General features: G+C 51.8%; 1 protein-coding gene across 7 annotated transcripts in view; it reads left to right on the top strand.

The window, feature by feature from the left end:
- RUSC2 (RUN and SH3 domain containing 2) overlaps positions 1-19,547 on the top strand; it is a 58,763-nt gene extending 39,216 nt beyond the window's left edge. For 5 of the 7 annotated variants that reach the window (XM_085042244.1, XM_085042240.1, XM_085042239.1 and 2 more), the window contains 11 exons: positions 2,389-4,464; positions 6,733-7,518; positions 8,003-8,203; positions 9,390-9,533; positions 10,451-10,527; positions 12,538-12,712; positions 13,372-13,477; positions 14,540-14,586; positions 15,830-16,805; positions 17,443-17,616; positions 17,931-19,547. In XM_085042244.1, the coding sequence (XP_084898370.1) occupies positions 2,496-4,464; positions 6,733-7,518; positions 8,003-8,203; positions 9,390-9,533; positions 10,451-10,527; positions 12,538-12,712; positions 13,372-13,477; positions 14,540-14,586; positions 15,830-16,805; positions 17,443-17,616; positions 17,931-18,111 (4,836 nt within the window). In that variant the 5' untranslated portion in view covers positions 2,389-2,495 and the 3' untranslated portion in view covers positions 18,112-19,547. The remainder of the gene's footprint in view (positions 1-2,388; positions 4,465-6,732; positions 7,519-8,002; positions 8,204-9,389; positions 9,534-10,450; positions 10,528-12,537; positions 12,713-13,371; positions 13,478-14,539; positions 14,587-15,829; positions 16,806-17,442; positions 17,617-17,930) is intronic. The other 2 variants (XM_085042245.1, XM_085042246.1) reach the window with 2 other exon arrangements.
- The last annotated feature ends 1,144 nt before the right edge of the window (positions 19,548-20,691 follow it).

The following is a 20,691-nucleotide window of genomic DNA, read 5'->3' as shown; positions in this document are numbered from 1 at the left end:
CTGAGTACAGATCAGCCTCTGTTGCAGCATTTGTGGGAAAGGAACCAAGGGCTTGTAAGACAGAAGAGTCACTGAAAGGGGTGTAAAGGCTGATAGAGTTTTAGGGAGACTAAAGGTGAGGAAGAGTTTAGGATTTCACAATTAATAGTCCAGTTGGATGTGGTCCAAGTGGTTTGGTGATCCCTCTTCTTCAGAGCATAAACCTGGATGAGACATCCCAGGAGAAGCAGACATGTAGGGAGTGTCCCAGCCATGTAAGTCTCTGGTAGCATCTACTAGAAGGCCTGTCTATTCCAACACTGGTGTTAGCATTAACTTCTGCATTATCGGGTGTTTACTGTAAACACTAGCTCTGTTTCCATCTTTGTATTTTTATTTCCTGCCAGCATCATCCTCTGTCTGTGAGAAGCACTACTGTGCGTGGGAGGAGAGTACTTCTTCTGATCATTTTTATAATCTTCTAATTGCTATTCTTACAGCTTGAGGCTGAAAGAAGTAAAGTTCCTGATGTTTCTGTGTAGCTGCCTCATTGCTTATGCTCTTGTTCTAACTTCACTTAACCCACATTTCTCAGTTTCCCTCCTGGGCTCCCATGTGCCTTTGCAGGTCTGCTCCAAATCCGTTTTCACCCCACAGTCACAAATACTGGGGTAAGGTTGGCAAAGGCCACTGTGAATACCACTTTTCTGGAGTCTGAAGGTCAGTGTTGGGGGTCCTGGAATCCAGAGCAGGATCCCAGCGTGCAGTTTTCAGGGTGCAGTGAGCACTGAGGATGCCTGGATGAGTTACAAGATGTGTAATGCTGACCAAGGGTGCTTGGGCCAGGGTCTTCAGACCAAGTGGTAGATCTGTGAGAGCATTAGGTCATTTTTTAATCTCTGAGACTCACCCTGGATCACTGGTGTCTTTTGTGGTTTCTCCATATCTTTGCTGCCTTAGCTGCCCTCCCATGCACTTGTCTGAGTTGGGTTATCTGATGTGTTGAAGGGAAGGCAAGAGGAAAACCCCCTGCAGACTGTGCTGGAAGTGCTTGTAGGCTCGACCTCTGGGATAGATGGGGAAACAGAAATGAGTTTGTCCTTTGCTCTTGCATGTCAAATGCTGGTGAACATCTACAAAAAACATGAAGAGAGACTTTTGACACCAGCAGGGAGTAACAGCACAAGGGGGAAAGGCTTTGAGCTTAGAGATGATAGGTTTAGATTAGATATTAGGAGGAGATTCTTTACTATGAAGGTGGTGGGGCACTGGATTGAGTTCCTCAGAGAAATTGTTGATGTCCCATCCCTGGCGTGTTCAAGGCCAAGCTGGATGGGGCTTTGGGCAACCTGATTCTAGGGAAGGTGTCCCTGCCTATGGCAGGGGGGGTGGAATGAAGTGTTCTTTAGGGTCCCTTCAGACCAAACCATTTTTTTTTCTCTGTCTCTGTGAGAACCTGCTGTTCACTGAACACAGGGAGAGTGGGGCTCTTAGTACCCTGCCTGTGCAGTGCCCTGCCTGTATGGTTCCTAGGGCTGTGGCATTCATACAGTTATGAAGTGCAGCAGGTAATAAGATAAGCAGGTAAATACCACAGATAATGTGAACCAGGCCTCCCAGACCACGTTAGGGACCAGTTTGAGATGAGGTTTCACCATCAGTAAAAGGTCAGCAAGAGCCAGTGTGCTGTGTGGGACCTATTTGACCAATGCCAGTGGCTCCCCATGGCCCCACTGAAGTCATCCACTCCTTTTCACTGGAGGGTTGTGTACATAAGTAGTTGCATACTTCGGCATGTTCCCCTGGGACCATTAAAAAGGCTCAAGACCTCACGGTGTCTACTGGATTTTGGAGAGGAATGATTGTTGCTGCTTTTCTGTTCCAGTCTGCTCATGCTTTCCAGTCTCTGCCTGGACTTGTGTGTGTCTGTTGCAAGACCGTGCAGTGTTTGGTTCTTGAAGGAAAGTTCAATAAAAGGAAACAAAGATGTATGATCCAGTGTGAGAAGACAGACTGCTCTCACCAGGGTGCAGTGCTTCACTTCAGACCCTGTGCTGTTTTCTTGTGAGCACACAGTGCCATCTGCAGTGAGGTCTTTGTTTGGCCCAAAGCCTTTACAGCCCTTTGGCCACTTGACTGAAATCAGTTACTCTCTTCAGACAACTTTGAGAGGGGTCAGGTGGAATCACAAGTGTTGTCCCAGGAGCCTGCAGGGGGGGTGACATGTTTGTTTAGCATTTCGATGGTTTGTTTCCCAGAAGGACCTTGTGCTCAGGTACTTGTGCTGACAAGGAACCAGTCTGTTTGATCCTTGTCAACACATGAAATCTTCAGTCAAACCAAGGATGCTTTAAATAGTCACTGCCTTTCCCGAGAGGTGACTTCCTTTGTGATTTTGTCTCTCTGTAGGTATCTGAATTCCCTCATGAGAAGTGTCTTCCCTGCCTCTCATGTGCAGCCCTACCTGTTCATGGGTGGTACCAGCTTCACTGATGCCCTGAAGAGCATTCCTCACCATGGATAGTCCACCCAAACTGACTGGTGAGACGCTGATTGTCCATCACATTCCCCTGGTGCATTGCCAGGTCCCTGATAGACAGTGCTGCTCCGTGAGCAAAAGGACCAACCCCTTCTGCCAGCCAGAGCTCAGCATTACACGGACCTCTGCCCTTCCAGACAGAGACCTTTCACAGACTGACTCCTTGGTGTACAGCAGCTTTCTCCAGACCTCTGAAACCTCAGCAGAGGCCTCAGACAACAAAGAAAGAAAAGCAAGGGATCTGATTGTCCCTAGTGTCAGTAAGCGACACAACCCTTTCCTACTGAGTGAGGGTGAAGACCTCAGCATTTTTGGGGATGACCTGGGTCAAAAATCTTTCCACCTTCACAACTCACTTGTCGATGGCAAACCTCCCTTCAGTCTGCAGGATCTGGCCTTGCCCCCTTTCCACCTTCACGACTCCAACCATATTGTGAAGTCCTGGAACATGGCCAGCCGGTCTGGTGTGGTAGACGGGCAAGAGGACAAGCTCAGCAGCGATGACATCCAGAAGAGGAACAATGCTAACAGGTGCCACCAGGCCTCGGAACGCATGGAGTTGGATGAATGCAGCTGCCATCGTGGTAGCTCCTCCAACTTCTCCTTTGACAGCGGTGACCAGGAGTGGAACCAGAACACAGGTGAATCGCTGAGGAATCAGGATGCCCTGCACAGGACATGCAGTTGTTCCAGCTCAGAGATCCATCACTGTCGCTGCTACAGTTCCTCAAGTCAGTCTGAAGTGATTGACCAACAAATGGGCTACATCAGTGACTCTTCCTGCAACAGCTCTGATGGGGTACTGGTGAACTTCAGTGCTCTCTACAACAAAATGAATGGCCAGTCTCAATCCAACCTGAATTCAGCCAACCTGTCCTGTGACTCTTCCTTCTGCAGCCACTCAGACACAGGAGCTTTTTACCTGGATTTACATTCATCACCCACTGAATCCAAGATGTCTTGTGAGTCTCATAACCCAGAGAGTTCAGGGAAGGTGTGTGGGTGTCAACACTCCTCCTCACCTGTCCTTGATGCTAACTGCAACTCCTACCATCTCCACTGTGAGCCTTGCACATCAGAGAGCTCAGACCTCACTGCCTGCTTCCAGAGCCAAGCACGGCTTGTTGTGGCTACTCAGAATTACTATAAGTTAGTCACATGTGACTTGTCTTCCCAGTCTTCCCCCAGCCCTGCAGGATCTTCCATAACTAGCTGCTCAGAAGACCAGACCAAGGGTAGCCCAGCACAGCCCACAGAATACTATCTATTTAGAAGGCCTGACCTGAGACAAGAAGAAGGCAATGTAGAGTGCAGTGAAGAGGAGCCAAAGGGAGAATCCAGCCAGAACATGATTGAGGGTCAGGTCTATGTCAATGTGTCACCACCAAATCTCAACACAAGCCGTCAGCGCTCCAGGAGCTATGATCAGAACCTGGACAGGAGTCCTGGCAGCAGGCTGGGCTCCCTGGAGCGCATGGTGAGCTGTCCAGTCAAGCTGAGTGAAAGTCCGGCAATACCCATCCAGAGCTCTCCCCCCAGGAGGGTGACATCGTTTGCTGAACTGGCTAAAGGACGGAAAAAGAACGGCACCTCCCCACCACTCCGCTCTAGTGGTGATTCTTCCCTGGAGTTCTCTCCTATTCCTGAGACCCAACGGGATTGCCCAACCTTCCTTGAAGAAAGAGCTCGGCGCAGCCAGAGTCTTCCACCCATGCCCTTCATCCATGGCCTGAACCGGAGCTGCGAGGGCTTCTGTTTGAATCATGCTTTTGGGGACAACCAGGCTTTGTGTTCCACCAAAGACTCGGTCTCCAGTGAGAAGGTCCCCAGTGGGCATGGGGCAGGTGAGCAAGCCTCTCTCTCCCTGCTGACGGAGGCAGATGCCAGCTTCTCGGGTGGCTCTGCCAGTGGCCACGGACAAAAAGATGTTAGAGCTCGAGCAGACGGTAAGGAGCCCAACTAGGCAGAACGGAGAAGTAAAAAGGAAGGCAGCTCTTTGGGATATGAGGGGACAAGCAGGGGAGCCTGCATGGTGACAGGAGACCAGTGTCTGTGCAGTTTGGTTTCTGGTCTGCCAGTCCCTGGGACAAAACCTTGTTGTGCTCACTTCAGTCTCATATCAGTGCAAATGTCCTGTCCTTGTATTCCTAAAGCCTCCTGAGGTTTTGTTCAAACCTCTCATATTGTGTAAGTGAGGACATGGCATTGACACTGAGAGAGTCTGTGCAGCTTGAAGAGTTGTATCTCCTCCAGGATATTTACTGTGCTTGTCCACGAGAACCACCTACCCTTAGCTCCAGAGATGTGAAGCTGCTCAGCAGAGTCACAGATTTTCTTCTTTGGAGCTGCTTGGGGCAGAGGTGGAGAGGGAAGAGGCATAGCGAGCAGTCTCCTGTCCATGCAGGTACAGGGAGCTCACACAGTTTGTGCTAGGATTTACCATATGAGTCCTACATAGTGTAATCTGTGTGTCTCTGCTGGAATATCCTGGTCATGTCCTCCACAGTGCTGTGGATTGCAGCAAAGGTTCCTGTGGAGAGCCATTGTCACAGTTACCTCTGTAGGGAAGCCTGAAATATGGGAGTTGTTTTCCATGTTGATATTGCTGTCACTTGTACTCCAAGTGCGACACTCCCTTTGGAGGTATGGCCATTTCTCCAGCATTGTGGGAGACCTTTGTCTCTGCCCTAGGCAGGTCTTACATCTGGTTCACAGGTGTAATCCCTTCTAAAATGCCTCTGACCAGACCACTGCAGTAAATAGCTCCTACTATGTCAAAAAACACACTGTCTCCACTTAAGGTCCTGAAAATTTCAGGAGATGAGAACATGTCACTTATTGCCATGGCAGGGCTGGGAGATATTCTGGCCTATGGAGCAAAAGTTTGGTAGTTATTTTCCTGTTTGTTTATTGAGCCTTTAATATGTGTTTGGTGTGGGATGGCAGTGAAGGCAGGCCTCTGCTGGGGGAGGACAGCTTGGGAGCAGCCCTCTTAGCTTCAGAGGGAGGGCTTGGAAAGAGCAGGCCCTGCTAAGAGTGGAGGGGGCAGACGGGAGCTTTCAGGCAAATATATCCCAGCAGTTGCTGCCTACATCCTGGACAGGGTCCCTCCCTCTGCACTGTGACAGCAAGGCAGGCATCAGGAACAACAGGGCTGTGCAGGAAACTTCTGCCTACAGCTGGATATGGAGGCATATCTGCCTTGCTCCAGCCCAGAGCAGCATGCCAGCCTAGAGACTCTGAGAGGGACTAGAGGGAAAGCAAGCCCTGCTAAAAGCTGGCTACAGGGAGAAAGGTCTGGAACACCCTACAGGCAGCAGGCAACACCAGGGCTGATCAGGGATCTCAGTCAACGCCCATATGTGCATCCAGTGCTGTGCATGTTCTGCACTGAATGCACAGTGTGTCATGCTTCAGCTGTGTCCCTTGGGATGTTTGTGGCTCCATCAGGAGCTGCAGGCATGTACCCATGGAGATCAGCCCACTACACTCCCTCAGGTCATCCCAGTACATTATTTGCTGGAGCAAACTGGCATTTTCCAGGGCTGGAGGCAAGATGTTGGGAATGTCCTGCTCAGGTCTGGTAGAGGAAGGGGGATGGAGGAAGCTCTGCATTCCAAAGCAGGGACAGTTACAGGAGAAGAAAGAGGGAGGGAGAAGGAGAAGCAGGCAACCTTTGCAACAGCACCCATATATTGCAATGTGAGATGCAGAGCTGCAGTGCTATTGCATGTAAGCTTGTGCTCGGCGGTGCAAATCTGCAGTGCATGTGGGAGGGGACAGTCCTTTGGGATGAGAAATCTGACTGTACCACAAAGTTTTGGGCCATGACTTTGTGGTACTGCCTTGTGGTACTGCTGTGCAAAGGCAGCTCAAGGGCAGGCACCTAACCCCGTGGCGTTGTGCTGTCCAGGGTACAAGGGATTGGGAAAAACTGTGAACCTGTTCACCCGACCAGGACAGACAAGCTCCTGGTGCAGTGCACTGCTCTTCCAGACAGCTGGAAACTCTGCATTTGGGGCCACATATCTTTATCTTGCCAGCTCTTGATGTGTGTAACCAGTGCAGACTTGAACCACTCTATAACTGGCCTCTAGCTCATCCTCTTCCTGCTTCAACAGAGAGGACATTTCCTGTTGCCTGCAATCTGCTTGGCTGAGGATGATTGTTGCTCTGCCTATCCTCACACTTTCTTCCCCTTTCTCTCCCTGAAGGTGGTGGCACAGACAGCAAGCCCGTGGTGCGCTACAGCAAGGACCAGCGTCCCACAACTCTGCCCATTCAGCCCTTTGTTTTTCAGCACCATTTCAGCAAGCCACCCAAGGCACGTGCCCTGCACAGCCATTTTGCTTCCAGCCTTTCCCAGCTCTACAGCTTGTCCAGCAACCGGTCTGCCGGCCGGGAGATCTCTACTTCCCAGTCCTCGGCCTTGGTCACCTCAGCAGAGCAGGTGGCGGTGGCAGGGAGCCAAGCCCATGGCACGCTCGTGACCCAGCGCTCAGCAGACGGAGCTGCCTCGCGCGGCGATGGGGGCATCAAGAAGCCTGGCCCCGAAACAACCCGTCCGTCCCCGCTGGGCAGTTACTCCCCCGTGCGATGCAACGTGCCTTTCTTCCAAAGCGTGGACTCGTCTTCCTCGCCCACTGCAGAGAGAGCTGAAGACAGCCAGCCCCCTAGAAGCAGGTCCTGCCCCATCTCTGCCAACCTGCTTCCCACAAGGTCATCGCCTGCTGTCAGTGCCATGCAGCCCTCCAAAGCCACCAAAGCTGATACCCTGAGGCAAAAGGAGAACCCCAAGCTGCTTCCCAAGAAGGAGGCCCCACTGGAGGCGAGCCCACCGCTCTCTGAATACCGGCTCCACAGTGGGTCCCTTCCACCCCTCTCAGTGGGTGGCATGTCCATGAGCAGAGTTGGAAGCCATGCAGATTCCCACTGGAGAAGTGGCAGTGAGACCAGCAGCTCTGGTCCCCTGAGCAGCATGGGAATACGGCCTGTCAATGGTAGGTACCCATCCTCCAAGACCTGCTAGTCTGGAGCATCTCCAACTCCCTATAGCTATGGCTGTTCCCTATACTACCACCATTTCTTACAGCCACAGACCAGGATAAAATTTCATCTGAGTGCTGCAGGAAGATCTACACTAAGACCATGTCCCTTCTGTCCCAACTCTTGCACTGTGTCTCCAGAGAGGGCAGTGTGGGCTGCTGATCTTAGAGCACCCCGTGCCAGGTGTTTGCTACCCCAAGCCTGCTGCTTCTATGCCTGCAGCCAGAAGGGCACCCAAGCCCCTGCCCTGCTTGGCAGTGGCCTCCACCTGTCTCCATGTGCATGTGCTAATGTCCTGAAATGCTGCTGGACCTGTGAATAATGTGCTGTCTCTCTCTGTCCTACTTCTTTCTCTTCTTCTCTCTTCCCATTTCCCTTCTGCATCCTCCTGTGTGCTCTCATCGTCCCGTCTGGTGCTCACTGCCTGTGGTATCCCAGCGAACCACCTCTCCCCCCAAGCGCTGAAGTGGCGGGAGTACAGGCGGAGGAACCCCCTGGGTCTGGACCGCGTTTCAGGGCTGCCCAGCTTAGCAGGCAGCCTGGACAGGAGGCAGCAAGAGCCTCGGCTGAACCGGGGCAACCCCATCTTTGAGCTCCCTGGCGCTCTCAGCACCAGCCATTTCCACTGCAAGCTGAACGGTGCGCACCACCTTTCTGCTGGGGGGTCTTGGGAGGTGATCTTGGGACTCAGGCTCAGGTTTTTGGGGGCTCAGGTTAAGCTTGGATTAATCACTGCTCTGCCTGCTCAGAGCAGGAGGGATGATACATCTGTTCACAGTGGGGCTGGAGGGTTCAAGAAGAAGGTGAAAATTGCTTCGCTGGTTCAAATCTTTGCGGAGCCTCCCTTCTCCATGAGGCGAGAGCAGTCAGGACCAGCTCTGCGGTAGATTGAAGGGGAAAGTGAACAGCTCAAGAGCCTGCTCTGACCTCAGAAAGTGCTCCTGGACTGTGGTCAGCTTGTAGTTTGTCTCACACAGGAGTTGTGGCCCTTGTTTGTGCCCCACAGTGCCTGACCATCTGCCCCAGCCCAGACAATATACTGGGTGCTGAGCTGTAGCTTTCATGGGGCAGCTGACAACACTAAAGACCTTCACAGTACTCTGTCTTCTGCATGCTTTTCTCTTAAGGTCTTCCCTGACCTCCAAAACCTGTGCAGGAAGGGCTGACAGGGGCAGGCTCCTTTTGACTGAACCTCCAAGAGTCCTGTGGGGAGAGCAGCATGGTCTGTCTGTGGGAGGGAGAGCATTCTACAGGCTAGCCTCAAGCCATGGAGAGAATTCCTCAAAGCCTTATACCTCACTCTGCCAACCCAAACAGTTTCTCCATCCTTTATTCAAGGGAAGATGCATAGCACAGAGTCAGACAGATGGAAGTTAAGCACATGAAAGAACTACTGCAGATGTCACCCCTTGAAAACAGAGGCCATCCCAGAGGACAGGCAGAAAACATGCCATCTGCGGGTTCCTGTGTGTGAAAAGGAATAATTTTCTCTGTGCTGACTTCTGACCTTGCTTGCAGCAGCATGGAGAATCTGTTGCAGCAAGGTTTTCCTTAGCCCCAGCCCATGAGAGTGAACCTCCCATGGCCTGTTCCAGGGCCCATGGGCCACCAGTCAAGCTGGAGATGGATATTGGGTGGGCCATGGGGATCAACTGTACAGGCACACACTGTGAACCATTGCTGGGGTAGGAACAAGCCTGTCACCTTGCTGTCCCAGCACAGGACAGGCTGGGATGAAGACTGCTGCTGGTTCCTTCTGGGAAAAGCAAACAGCATGGAAGAGGCTTTGGGGCTGATCCTTGTCCACTTTGTTTTGTCCCTGCAGGACAGTCTATGAGGCAACTCCAGCTTACCTACAATGACTTCTTCCCTGACTACTTCTCACTAGCAGAGAAACCCCCAGCTGAGTTCTGCCTCTCCCCAGATGGCAACACGGAGTCCATCTCCATTGACTTGCTGCAGAAGAAAGGTGGGTCCATGCCTCTCTGGTGGACCATGCAATGTGCCACGGAGTGTGTTTGAGCTGCTTGTCCGGGGAAATGTGATTAGAAAGGATCTTAGGTACACAAGAATGAGCAAAGAGAGCAGACAGGCACAGGAGTGTGAGCCTGAGACAGGGCATGCTACCACCTCAGGCTCTACAGACAAAGGTAGACCTGTGTGTATCTGTGTGATGTTGCAGATGTGCTAACCTGAGATTTTTTAATTTAGGTAAAGAGTCTGTTCAGTCCTATATAAATAATATAAAATTATATAAATTCCGTAAAAAGGTGGGAGAAAGAATTCCAAAGCTGGACAAGATACAGCTGTGGTAGGATCCATGCTAGAGGCAGGGCTGGAGATTGGGTATTTGACAGCTGATTTGTTATCATTTCAGAGGCAAGGAGTGTGCAGAAACGTTCCTGTGCCTTTGCCAGCTGTGTGCTCATGATTACCAGGTGGCAGCTTTCCCTTCTGTTTCAGTTCTGTTCTCACATTACTCTGGTGCAGATGACAAAATGCACACCACTTACTTGTTACTGAAAGTCGTTACAGAACCTGCCAAGTGTAGGGCTTCTGCCCTGCCACCCTGTGGTATCAAGGCAGGCAAAGACTCATTGCCTCAGATTCCATCTCTCCTGCCTCCAGGGATGGGCTGTGTAGGTGATAGTCCCTGTCCTGTGGGAATATTAATAGGTTGTCCTACTGCCAGGCTGCTAGGTGAGTGCTTGAACCGGCAGGGACAGATTTGGTGAGGATTTAGGAGAGTCTCTGCATGTTTTTGGCAGAGGGCATGTGTGTAGACATGGGCTTGCACTGCTGTTGGCTGATCACTTCAAGGTGTGTTTTGTTAGGGTCTGTCCCAGCAGCCTCTCAGCAGCTCTCTGGCCTGTCCTTTCCCTCTAGGTCTGGTGAAGGCTATCAACACTGCTGTTGACCTGATTGTGGCTCATTTTGGAACCAGCAGGGATCCAGGGGTGAAGGTATGTCTTGCATGCAACATTCTGACACGGAGAGTGTGGAGGAAGATTGCCATTCTTTGCCAGTCAAAAACTTCAGAGTATCTAATGAAGGCAGTAGTACCAAGAGCAAATCAAACCAAGGTGATAGCACACCATGCAGCACATATTAAATCTGGGACAATTCCTGCTGCATGATGCAGTAAGTACATGTATTTAAAGGAAGATCAGAAAAACACAGGAAGGGAAATTCACTGAGATTTACTAAACACAGGGATAATGTCCAGTTTGGTCTCTGAGTTGAAAGTAGTTAAGTAGTTGCAGGCTGTGAAAGTATAAAGGGCAAGTATTATATATGTTTGCTCTGGTTTAACTCTTTCTTATATATTTACCATGGCTCTTTATAAGAAAAAATACCAGACCAGCTGCCCTTCTGGTCTGATGCAGCAGACTTCTTTTCTCACTCCGTGGAGAGATGTGCCTCCCTCCTCCACATGTTCCATGATTCTAGCCTGGTGCCAGGGTACAGTGCAGTGTTCCCCATCCTTCAGTGTCTCACAGGGCTCAGTAATGATAAAAAAGTGCATTAGTCATGGCCCATCTGGGGCAGTTGGTCTCCCCCATGATAGCCCTTACCATGAATACATCAGAGTACTCAGAGCACATCTGTGGGGCTGGCTGTCTTAGGCCTGTGCTGCCCTCATTTCGCATTTCTGGAATAACACAGAAGTGCATCTCGGTTGCCCTGGGGCTGGCTGTCTTTGGCCTGTGCTCCCTCATCCCCCATTTCTGGAATAACACAGAAGCAGAGCAATTTTGCTTCTGTTTATACCAGGCAGTGTTTGCAGTCCTGTGACACCCAGCATGTTTGTGGTGCCTCCTTTCAATCCTGAATGCTCAGCTTCAGTCAGGCAGCTGTGGGGCAGCAATGTGACACTATTTGGACATGACAACTCCCCTGGCATGCTTTCCCCAAAGAGAAACCTGACTGGGACGGATTCCAAAACTATTCAATCTTATCTCAGAGCCCAGAGTAATTTTTCCCTAATTACGTCTGTTGCTGATGCAGAGATGGCTGTGCAACATAAGCGGAGCTGTTAAGATTCCCATGGCTTTTTAAGGTTTCCCTGTGAATTCCCAATTCTTGCAGTGTAGGTTTGGGGAAACATTCCCCCATTACTTATCAGACAATGCTGTGGTTTTAACCTCGGGTTTCTTAATGCATCAGTGTGCCACGGGCTGAGCATTCACCTGTCAAAAGGCAGCATCCATCCCTGCTGCTGCTGCTGTGCTCAGTGGATCTGACAGGATTATTCCTGAGCCAAGTTCAGTTTCAGTTCAGGGCTTTTGTGAACCTGTGCCAACTGGTCAGTATAATTCCAGCTCAGCTGGTAAGACCTGTGCCCTGAACATCATTGCCTGACCCATTTGGATAGACCTCTTGGCAGCTCAAAGACTGTAAACAGCAGAACATGCCCCTGCTCTGCTGGTGCTGGGCTCTTACATGCTTCTTCTTCACCTCAGTCTGAGCTCTCGCCATCCATTTTGCCCTCATCCTGTTTATTTATAGTAATCCCTGGGAGTTAGGGCTTGACGTGTCTCTGAGTTAAGTGTTCCTTAACCCCTGGGTGCTGGTAGCTCTATGTCACTTGGTGCTTCCTGCTCCAAAATTAGCGACAAGAAAATCTATAGCAGCAGGAAAATTCCCAGCTTTTTTCTTCCTCCAGCAGAAGTGCCCTGTTATACCTTTTGGGAGACCCAGGCATCCCTTCTAATTGCAATATCCTCTTCCCAAGCTAGGATATTATTTTCTCAAGGTATTGCCTCTTCCCAGCCTGGGGGACACCTTGCACAAAGCAGTCCAGAGCTGGTGTATGAAACATCAGGAGTGAAAGCAAAGACCCTACATATTCAAGGAGCTGCTGAGCCTGGATGTTGCTTGCTGGGTGTCTGTAGTATGCAAGCAGGGCTGAACTGTTTCCTTTACCTTGAAAACAGTTACCAACACTCTCCCTGTTGCCTGTTGTCCATTAGGCCAAACTTGGGAACAGCTCCGTGAGCCCCAATGTGGGACATCTGATCCTGAAATACCTGTGCCCCGCTGTCCGTGACATTCTGAGTGATGGACTCAAGGCTTACGTCCTGGACATGATCATTGGCCAGAGGAGGAACATTCCCTGGAGTGTGGTGGAGGCATCCACCCAGCTAGGTATGGATATTGTGCAACTCTGTGGTAGTTGTGGCTGGGAGGTGCTGGTGAAGTTTGGGTCTAAGGATGGGTGAGCAAAGTTCCCCACTTACCAGCATGGAACAGGGTGCATGTTGACTGTCTCCTGTCTGAAGGGAGAGACACTGTGCTGTTCTGCCCAAGTATTTATTGTCATTTCCCCTGAAATTTGCAAATTCTCCTGTAACAGAGCAAACCATTAAAAAAACCCAACATAAACCAAAACAAAATGAATTCCCCAGTGATATCTGCATCATACTGGGAAGCCTGGTGATGGCAAATCTTCAGCTCTGGGGTTATCTCCATGATTGTAGATACCCCAAATTATAAGCACCCACCACAACATTCTCTTTACGTACTGATTTTGAGCCAGTGGCTGTGATGGTCACTGAAGTGTGGGAGGCAGGTCCTTGTGGCATTGAAACTCTCCCAGAGTTTTGGAGTGGCAGTCTGGGACAGACCATCTCCCAGGTGTAGTCTGTGTTGGGATGGAGTGAGCTCATGTTGGCATGGTGGAGAGGCAGTGCACACACAGACATGGACACCCAGATGACGTCTGTCTTGCCTTGATGCTCCATCCTGTGGTGCAGCTTTGGCTTTGCTCAGCACAACTAATCTCTACAACTCACCTCTATCCACAGGCCCCTCCACAAAGTTGCTGCACAGCCTCTACAGCAAGATCAGCCAGTACACAGAGCTCACCAACCACACCATGAGGTTCAATGCATTCATCTTCGGCCTTCTCAAGTAAGCAGGACTCCTGGGATGGCTGCATGTCACTGTCCAGGGCTGGCAGCAGCTGTTGGTCCTTGACTGCAGGCACAGTTGACCATGAAAAAAACCTTAACAATTTGGGGTGCCACTTCCCAGAAGTAGGCAAGGGGAAGAGGAAGCTGTAAGCCTCAGGTAACTCCACATGGATCAAACCTTCCCCAGCAGGTCAGGACTGAGAATGGGTGGCTGTAGCCCAATGAGGAACAGGGTCAGTCTGTTTTAGCCTCAAAACATTAGGTGGGAAGAGTCTGTCTGTCCAACTTTATATGAGTTTAGACATAATATATGCATTAATTACTCCAGGAAATCCCTGCTTAAACCACTCTTTCCTGGAGCTGCAGTGGATTCCAGGGCATGAGGCTCTGGAATCGAAATTGCCCTCATCCCAGATTCCAGACTGGCTCTTCCAGTTTGGATAAGGAGTGTACACACTCTGCTCAGTGTTTAACAGAGGAGGACAGCAGCACCTTTTTGTGGGTGAAGGGATAAGTGCTGCTAGGATGGTGTTTCTCTGCTCCTCTCTGGTGGTCAGCAAGAACTCTGACAGTGGCAACAGAGTCCCCACAATCTCCAGATGTTGTAGAACCCCTGCAAGCAGGAACAAGCTCTGCCCTGCTCTCTCCACCCAGGGTGGCCCAGCTCTCCCCTGCTGAAACAGGATACCAGCATATTTTGGGCCGAGCCACCTGCACTAGTCTTAGTTTTGTAGATGATTTGCCTCTTCCACAGCAGCCTCTTCTCAGCAAAGCAAACATCTGCCAAGGACATAGGAGCAGAGTAGTAAGTAATCTGGCTGGAAAAATGGTTGTTAGGGGTTACACGTGCACATGTAAAGCTGCATGGATGTTCAGTGACAGGCTGGGTGTCTGTGATCAGGGCATGCTGATGGGACCAAGCCACTGTCCTTTTCCTGAGGTTCATGCTCTGTAAATGCCCTTTTCCAGCCACACTTCTTGTAGCAGAGCAGGGAAGATGAATGTGGTGAATTGATTTTCACTCTTTTTTTCTTACCCTGCTTATTTTCCATTCCTACAGTATCCGATCCTTGGAGTTCTGGTTCAACCACCTCTACAACCATGAAGGTAAGAGCCTGAGGGCTGTGGGCTGCAGTGGGAGCCAAATTCTGCACACAAATAGAGCATGGGATGGAAATGTGTTTCTCTTGTTGCTGTCTTGGCTTGGGCTGCTCTTCTCTGCCCTGAGCTGAAGGACTAAGCTATACCCAGTCTCAATGTATCAGGGAAGTTCCAGGTGGAAGTCCAAGTTCCATGCAGCTCTTTCCACCTGAGCCTGGACATCCATTCTCCTTCCCACTTGTAGCTGGTAGCCAAGGGTTATCAGTGCAGACTCCTCAGTCTGTCTGCAGGAGATCAGATCTAACCATCCCCAAATTTCTGTGTTCCCTGCCCAGTGGATGAGAGTTTTATATGCCTGGAAATATCCACACTTAGCTGAAACTCTTCAGGCATGGGAAATAGAAAGAAATGGAAAGGAAAACCTGACAAACAGAAAGCAGATTTTACTGGATGCATGTGGAATGGAATGGAATGGAATGGAATGGAATGGAATGGAGTGGAATAGAAAAGAATATAATAGAACAGAATAGAACAGAATCTTTGCATATCCCGGTTTTCTAAAGCTGAAGACAGCCACCTATTTCAAGCCATCATTAAGAACTGGAAGTGTGAGCAAAAACTGTGGCTGTCAGGGGGATGAGGGCTAGGCAGAGGGGGTTGAAGGTAAGGTGCAAATCCTGTCTATGTAGTTTGTTATCTCACTGGAGCCAAATGGCCAGAAATCCTATTCCCAGCTCTCTCCCTGGACATGAGACCTGACAAAGCAAGACAGAGGGGTAGTGCGGGTGTGGTCAAATCAAGTGAGGAATGAATGTTACAGGTAGAAGTGCTAGTCCGTTCTCTGCGAAGACTCACAGTTCAGCCCACAGGTCCCTGGAAAGACTGTACTCAGCTGTCATCTCTATCTGCAGGGGACTGGTACTGGCCATATCTGCAGTTCCTCGTTCATCTCCCCAAATTGGAGAACACAGTTTTCACATGTGCCAACCCTTTGATGCTCTTTATTCCCATTCTACTTCTATGGCATTCTGTGGCAGAGGTCATCCAGGCTGATAGTCTGCCAAGTAGGTCCTGGAAAGCAGTGTCTGGGCCAGTTTGCTGAAACCTCACAGAGCATCTGATGCTCCCTGACCCAGGCCTGAGCCTCACACTGTGAGCAAAAACTAGTGTCCAGCTCCTTTCCTTGTTTCATGGTGACTCTGAATTGAGGCAAGAGCCTTGCCTCTAATTAATATCTGTTTCCCTACAGATATCATCCTGGCACATTACCAGCCAGTGGGCTTCTTGTGCCTGTCTCACAGCGTGTGCCAGCCGCTTTTTGAGGAGCTCCTGCTCCTGCTCCAACCTCTCTCCCTGCTGCCCTTCAACCTCGACCTTCTCTTCGAGCACCACCTGATGCAGATGGGCAAAGAGCAGCAGCAGCAAAAGGAGCTGCTGCGTGTGAAGCAGGACCTCCTGCTTTCTGTGCACTCCACCCTGCAGCTGATGCGAACCCGGGGCAGCAGTGAGGATCCCGACGGTTGCAGCACCGCCCCTGAAACATGCCAAGGGGGTGCCAGGGATGGTGACATCTCACCAGGGCACAGCCCACAGCAAGCTGTGAGTGAGAAGAGGGTCAAAGGAGTGGGGGCCTCCTGTGGAGATGGTGACAGGGAAGAAGAGCAGAGTAAGTTGCAAGAGAGCGCATGGGAGGGGAAGAAGGACAAGCAGGCAGGCTGGTGGTACCAGCTCATGCAGACCTCTCAGATTTACATCGAGGGCTCGGCCGAAGGCTCGAAGTTCATCCGCTCTGAGAAGAAGAAAGCAGCTTTGAATCCTGTGCCCAAGTCAGTGGAGACCCACAAGGCACCACCTCCCCGAGAAGGAGTTGTGGAGGGCGCAGAGGCTTGTCCCATTGCTGAAGGCACCTTGGAGGAGAGGCCCAAGGCTGCCAGCAAACCAAGTCCTGAAGCCATGGAAGAGCCCTTGGAAAAGCCCCAGCAGGTAGTAGTCGGCGAAGAGGTGAAGGAACGGAGCTGGCCCTTCTGGATGGGCAGCCCCCCAGACTCTGTGCTTACAGAGCTGAAGCGCAGCAAGGAGAAGGAGACTCAGCAAAGAGCAGGAGCAGCAGCAGCAGCTCCGCAAGAGGACAGCAGCACCAGTGCATCAGAGAGCAGCCAGCCCATCAAGTGGGGACACTTGTTTGGATCCAGGAAGGTACCAAAAGAGCCCAGGCAACCAAACAGGTAAGGGCAGAGGTGGTTTGGGGCTGAGAAGGGCTGGTTAACCTGGAGTGCGGCAGTACAGGTGGAAGTCAGGCCAATAGCTGACTGCTGGGCTACACCATAGTGGTACATCAAGTGTCTGTAACCCTACTCAGCCCTGCCAGCCTGGCTAAATTCCTCCCATATCCTTACTCAGTCTATCTGAGCCTTCCTCTTCTGCCTGAGCTCTACCACTGCCTTGGCACCTAAACCCTCTGTCCAGTGGAAGGGCCCCTGCTACATGGCCCCATCATCACCTCCCAAAGCCTGCCTCCCAAAATCACGTATTGGAAACAGAACATGGAGCCATCCCTGTTGCTCACCACAGGGGAGGGGGAGGCATGAAGTTGCCCCCAGTATGAGACCTCCCTGCATTGTCTCTCCCTCTATACACCCTTACTGCTCCTGAAAATGACCACTGGAAATGGTCTTCCCAGTCTAGGCTGTGGTGTTACAGCTGAGTCCTCCGTGCCAGGAGACCTGGGGCACCACCTGGGGACTGCCGTGCACTTTGTGCATGAAGCCAAACCTCTAAGGTGTGACCTTGCCATGAGAGGGGCTGCTCTGTTCCCCTGGCTGCCCTTCCCTGCCACTAACTGCTTCTCTCTCCTCCTTCCAGGTTGCCCTCTGGCTGGCTGAGCTTGGACAAGTCTGTGTTCCAGCTGGTGGCCCAGACAGTTGGGGCAAGCATGTGGCGTGAGGCAGCCCCAGAGCCAGACCCTCCCAATCCAGAGCCACCTGAGACACCCGCTGTGGCACAACCAGCCCGGGGGATGTTTCCTCACCCTTCCTGGTGAGTGACATCAAGTGGTCGATCCTGCAGATGCTGGAATGTGGTAGGTGAAGGGTGGCACAGCTCTACCTGTTGCAGTTTGGCTGGCCTCCTTCATAGTCATGGACCAGAGAACAGTTTGGGCAGTGATGCAGCTTATGCATTCCTCCACCACAACTCTGCAATCTGCAGGTGATGGGGAGCTGGGGGGCAGCTGGGAGCCTGACTAGGAAGGGAGGCAGGAGGTGTTTTCCTCCCTCCTCTGCATCTGTGGTGGTTCCTGGGTGGGGTGAGTGTCCTGAGGTAAGCTAACCCTTCTTTCCTTCTGCCTGCAGTGAGGTGAAAGCTCTTTGCCATCACATTGCCACTGAGGCAGGACAACTGAGCTTCAACAAAGGGGATATTCTGCAGGTCATCTCCAAGGTGGATGGTGACTGGCTGCAGTGCAGCCTTGGCTCCGAGAAGGGACTGGTGCCCATCATGTATGTCACCCACCCGGAGGACGAGGACTATTGACATGTTTAGGAGGCCAAGCACAGTTTCCTGGGCTGCTGAGGCTCCTCTGGGGTAGCCTTCCCTGCCAGAGGAACAAACACAGCTTCTTGCTAGTTTCTTACCTTTCCTGCCATTACAGAATACAGTAACCGTAGGTGGTTCCTTCTTGCTCCTCCTTGTGCAGCTGCCAAAGGCCAACTTAGCCTCCCGGGGTCTTCTGCGAGCTGCACCTCGTATTGCCAGGCATCGCCATGCATGCAGCCACACCAGGGACCGCCTGACCCCCCCCTCCACCCCACACTGTCTCCAGCACCCACAGGCCATGGACTTGTACACTACAGGAACCCAAGCAGTCCCTGCCAGGGCAGCGCTGCCCTGCTGCCCAGCTGTGGGATGCTGGAGGTTGCAGGATGCTGGCTGTCCCCTCCCTGGGGTGTCAGTGCAGTCTGTACCCTCCAGCATCCCCGGCATCCTCAGCCACAGGGGTGGGAGCATCCTGCGTTGGCAAGGTCCCTGTGAGGCTGGACTGATGGGTTGTGTTTGATGAGGCACTGCAAGGCAGGCTCCCGCACACTGGAGCATCCCTGTCCTAGTGTGCCGTAGTGGTTCCGGGTGGATTGTACCGGGACAAGTGGCCTGGCGGTGCCACACTGCAGGGCTGGGGCTGTGCGTGGCCATAGCCAGGGGAGGGGGACGGGGTATGTGTGTGTGTGTGTGGAGCAAAGGGCCGTGTGGGGTTGTGAGGAAGGCACAGGCATGTTCAGTGTTACGTAGGTCAGGGATGGGTAGTGCCACCCTGTGCAGAGATGGGTGCTTTGGGGGGAGGCCCTGTGCCCTTCACACTGAGCAAGGAACCGGTGCCTGGGAAGCCCTGGGATGCTCAGTGGAAGGGTGCTGGAGGGGAGGGAATGAGGGCAGGGTCCCTGACTGGGCTAGGGATTTGGGGGCAGTGCTCCCAGCAAGTAGATTGGGGGTGCTCCCAGAGGGAGCTGGGGAGCCTGGGGAGGGAGGGGTGGTGCTCCCTTTGGCACAGGGTTTCTGGTCTTGCTGAGCAGTGCCGTGGGGTGGGGGGGATAAGTGTTGTGCACAAACACAAGGGGATACTGGAGGTCCTGGGGTCCTTGGTCGAGGCAATGCCAGTCAACCCCTTCCTTGCCATGTTCATGCCGCCTGCTGTAGTGGGGATCTTCACCTGCCTGTCAGGTGGGGAACAGTGTTAATGAAAGGCCATGACAGTATTTGGTGCCATGGCCGGCTTGACGCTGTTCACAGCATCGTGCCTGGGCTGGCTTCACCATGGCAAGGGGCCCTGGTCTTGCTAGGTTACCTCCTGCTTGTACATCGCTTAGCGGATGTTGCACCATATTTAATTTGTATTTCCCTGTTAGAATGAGGTGTCTCGCCTTTATTTATTTCTTTATTTATGATGCATATTAATAAAAAAGGTGCTGATTGACCTCCCTGCTACCCAGCCTTGTGATTTCGGTGCATCTCTGGGAAGGGTTTGGGGGTTACCTGAGCTGGTACACTGCACTGTAGGCTTTCTGTCACCTTCACCACAGCCTACACCAGACCTTCAGGAGGAGATGGGCTGCCCCAGCAATCAGACCTGTCAGTTCAGGCCTGAGGGGTGGGGGGAGTCAGCACTACAAAGGGTGATATGGCTTGGGAAGACAGCACTCTTCAGGGCTCCTTGTGCATTGCTTGCAGAGACCCAAGCAGGTTTTGGACAGGAGATCACATTTCAGCCTGGAATCTGCTTCTCCTGGATCATGGAAAGGTGAAGGAGGGATTGTGGGCTGAGACTTATAGCCTGGACAATGTGGCCATGAGTTTCACTGGCTGTGAGTCACTCACAAGGAGAGACTGCAGGGATTTTAAATTTAGACTCACAACAAACACTGGACCTCCAAGTCTGCAATAAACCCCAAGAGCCACATCTTTACCTCTCAGTAGCTCTAAAGAAGATGGGAAAAGCTCTGCTTGAGGCTCCAGCTTTCGCTGCAAGAGCACCACTCTGGAGTTTGCCTCATCCATGCGGACAAATTATATGTATGTGTGCAGTGCGTCAAAACTGCTGAAAAAAATACAGAAATTAAGCAGCATAAAGCCCTGGCTTGGCCTGGAGCAGCACAGGGCTTGTACATAGGCTGCTGTGATTAAGCTCTCAGAGGGCGCAGTGGTCAGGGCTGTTTATAGATTGCATGGAGCCAGGCTGCTCTCCCCACGTGCAGTGGCTGGCCCAAATGAGGAAGGGGACCTTGCTGAGTCAGCCCTGGGGCAGGAAAGGGGATTTCCAGCTGCCTGCACTGTGGGTGCTGACACTGAGCAGCTCACTGGGCACTTGCTGCTGGGATAGCATGGGATGCAGGGGAGGCACAGAGGGGTGGTTAGGGTGTCAGAGGCTGGATTTGGGATTGCTGCTATGGGGTTTGCAGCTGCTGAGGCGTTCTTTGGGGTCATCTGGGTAGAGTCAAGCAGATCCACGTTGGTGGCTATCAGATAGTCTGTGCCAACCAGGAACTGGACAGGGGGCACAAAGCTCTTGAAGCCTGTGAGGCTGGAAGCACACAGCAATGTGCATGGGATGTTGGGACAATA

Source organism: Lichenostomus cassidix, chromosome Z (assembly GCF_008360975.1).
Source record: "Lichenostomus cassidix isolate B80296 chromosome Z, HeHo_3.0, whole genome shotgun sequence".
NCBI lineage: Eukaryota > Metazoa > Chordata > Aves > Passeriformes > Meliphagidae > Lichenostomus > Lichenostomus cassidix.
The sequence above is the reverse complement of the archived record's forward strand: the minus strand, read 5'-3'. Positions and strand labels throughout refer to the sequence as shown.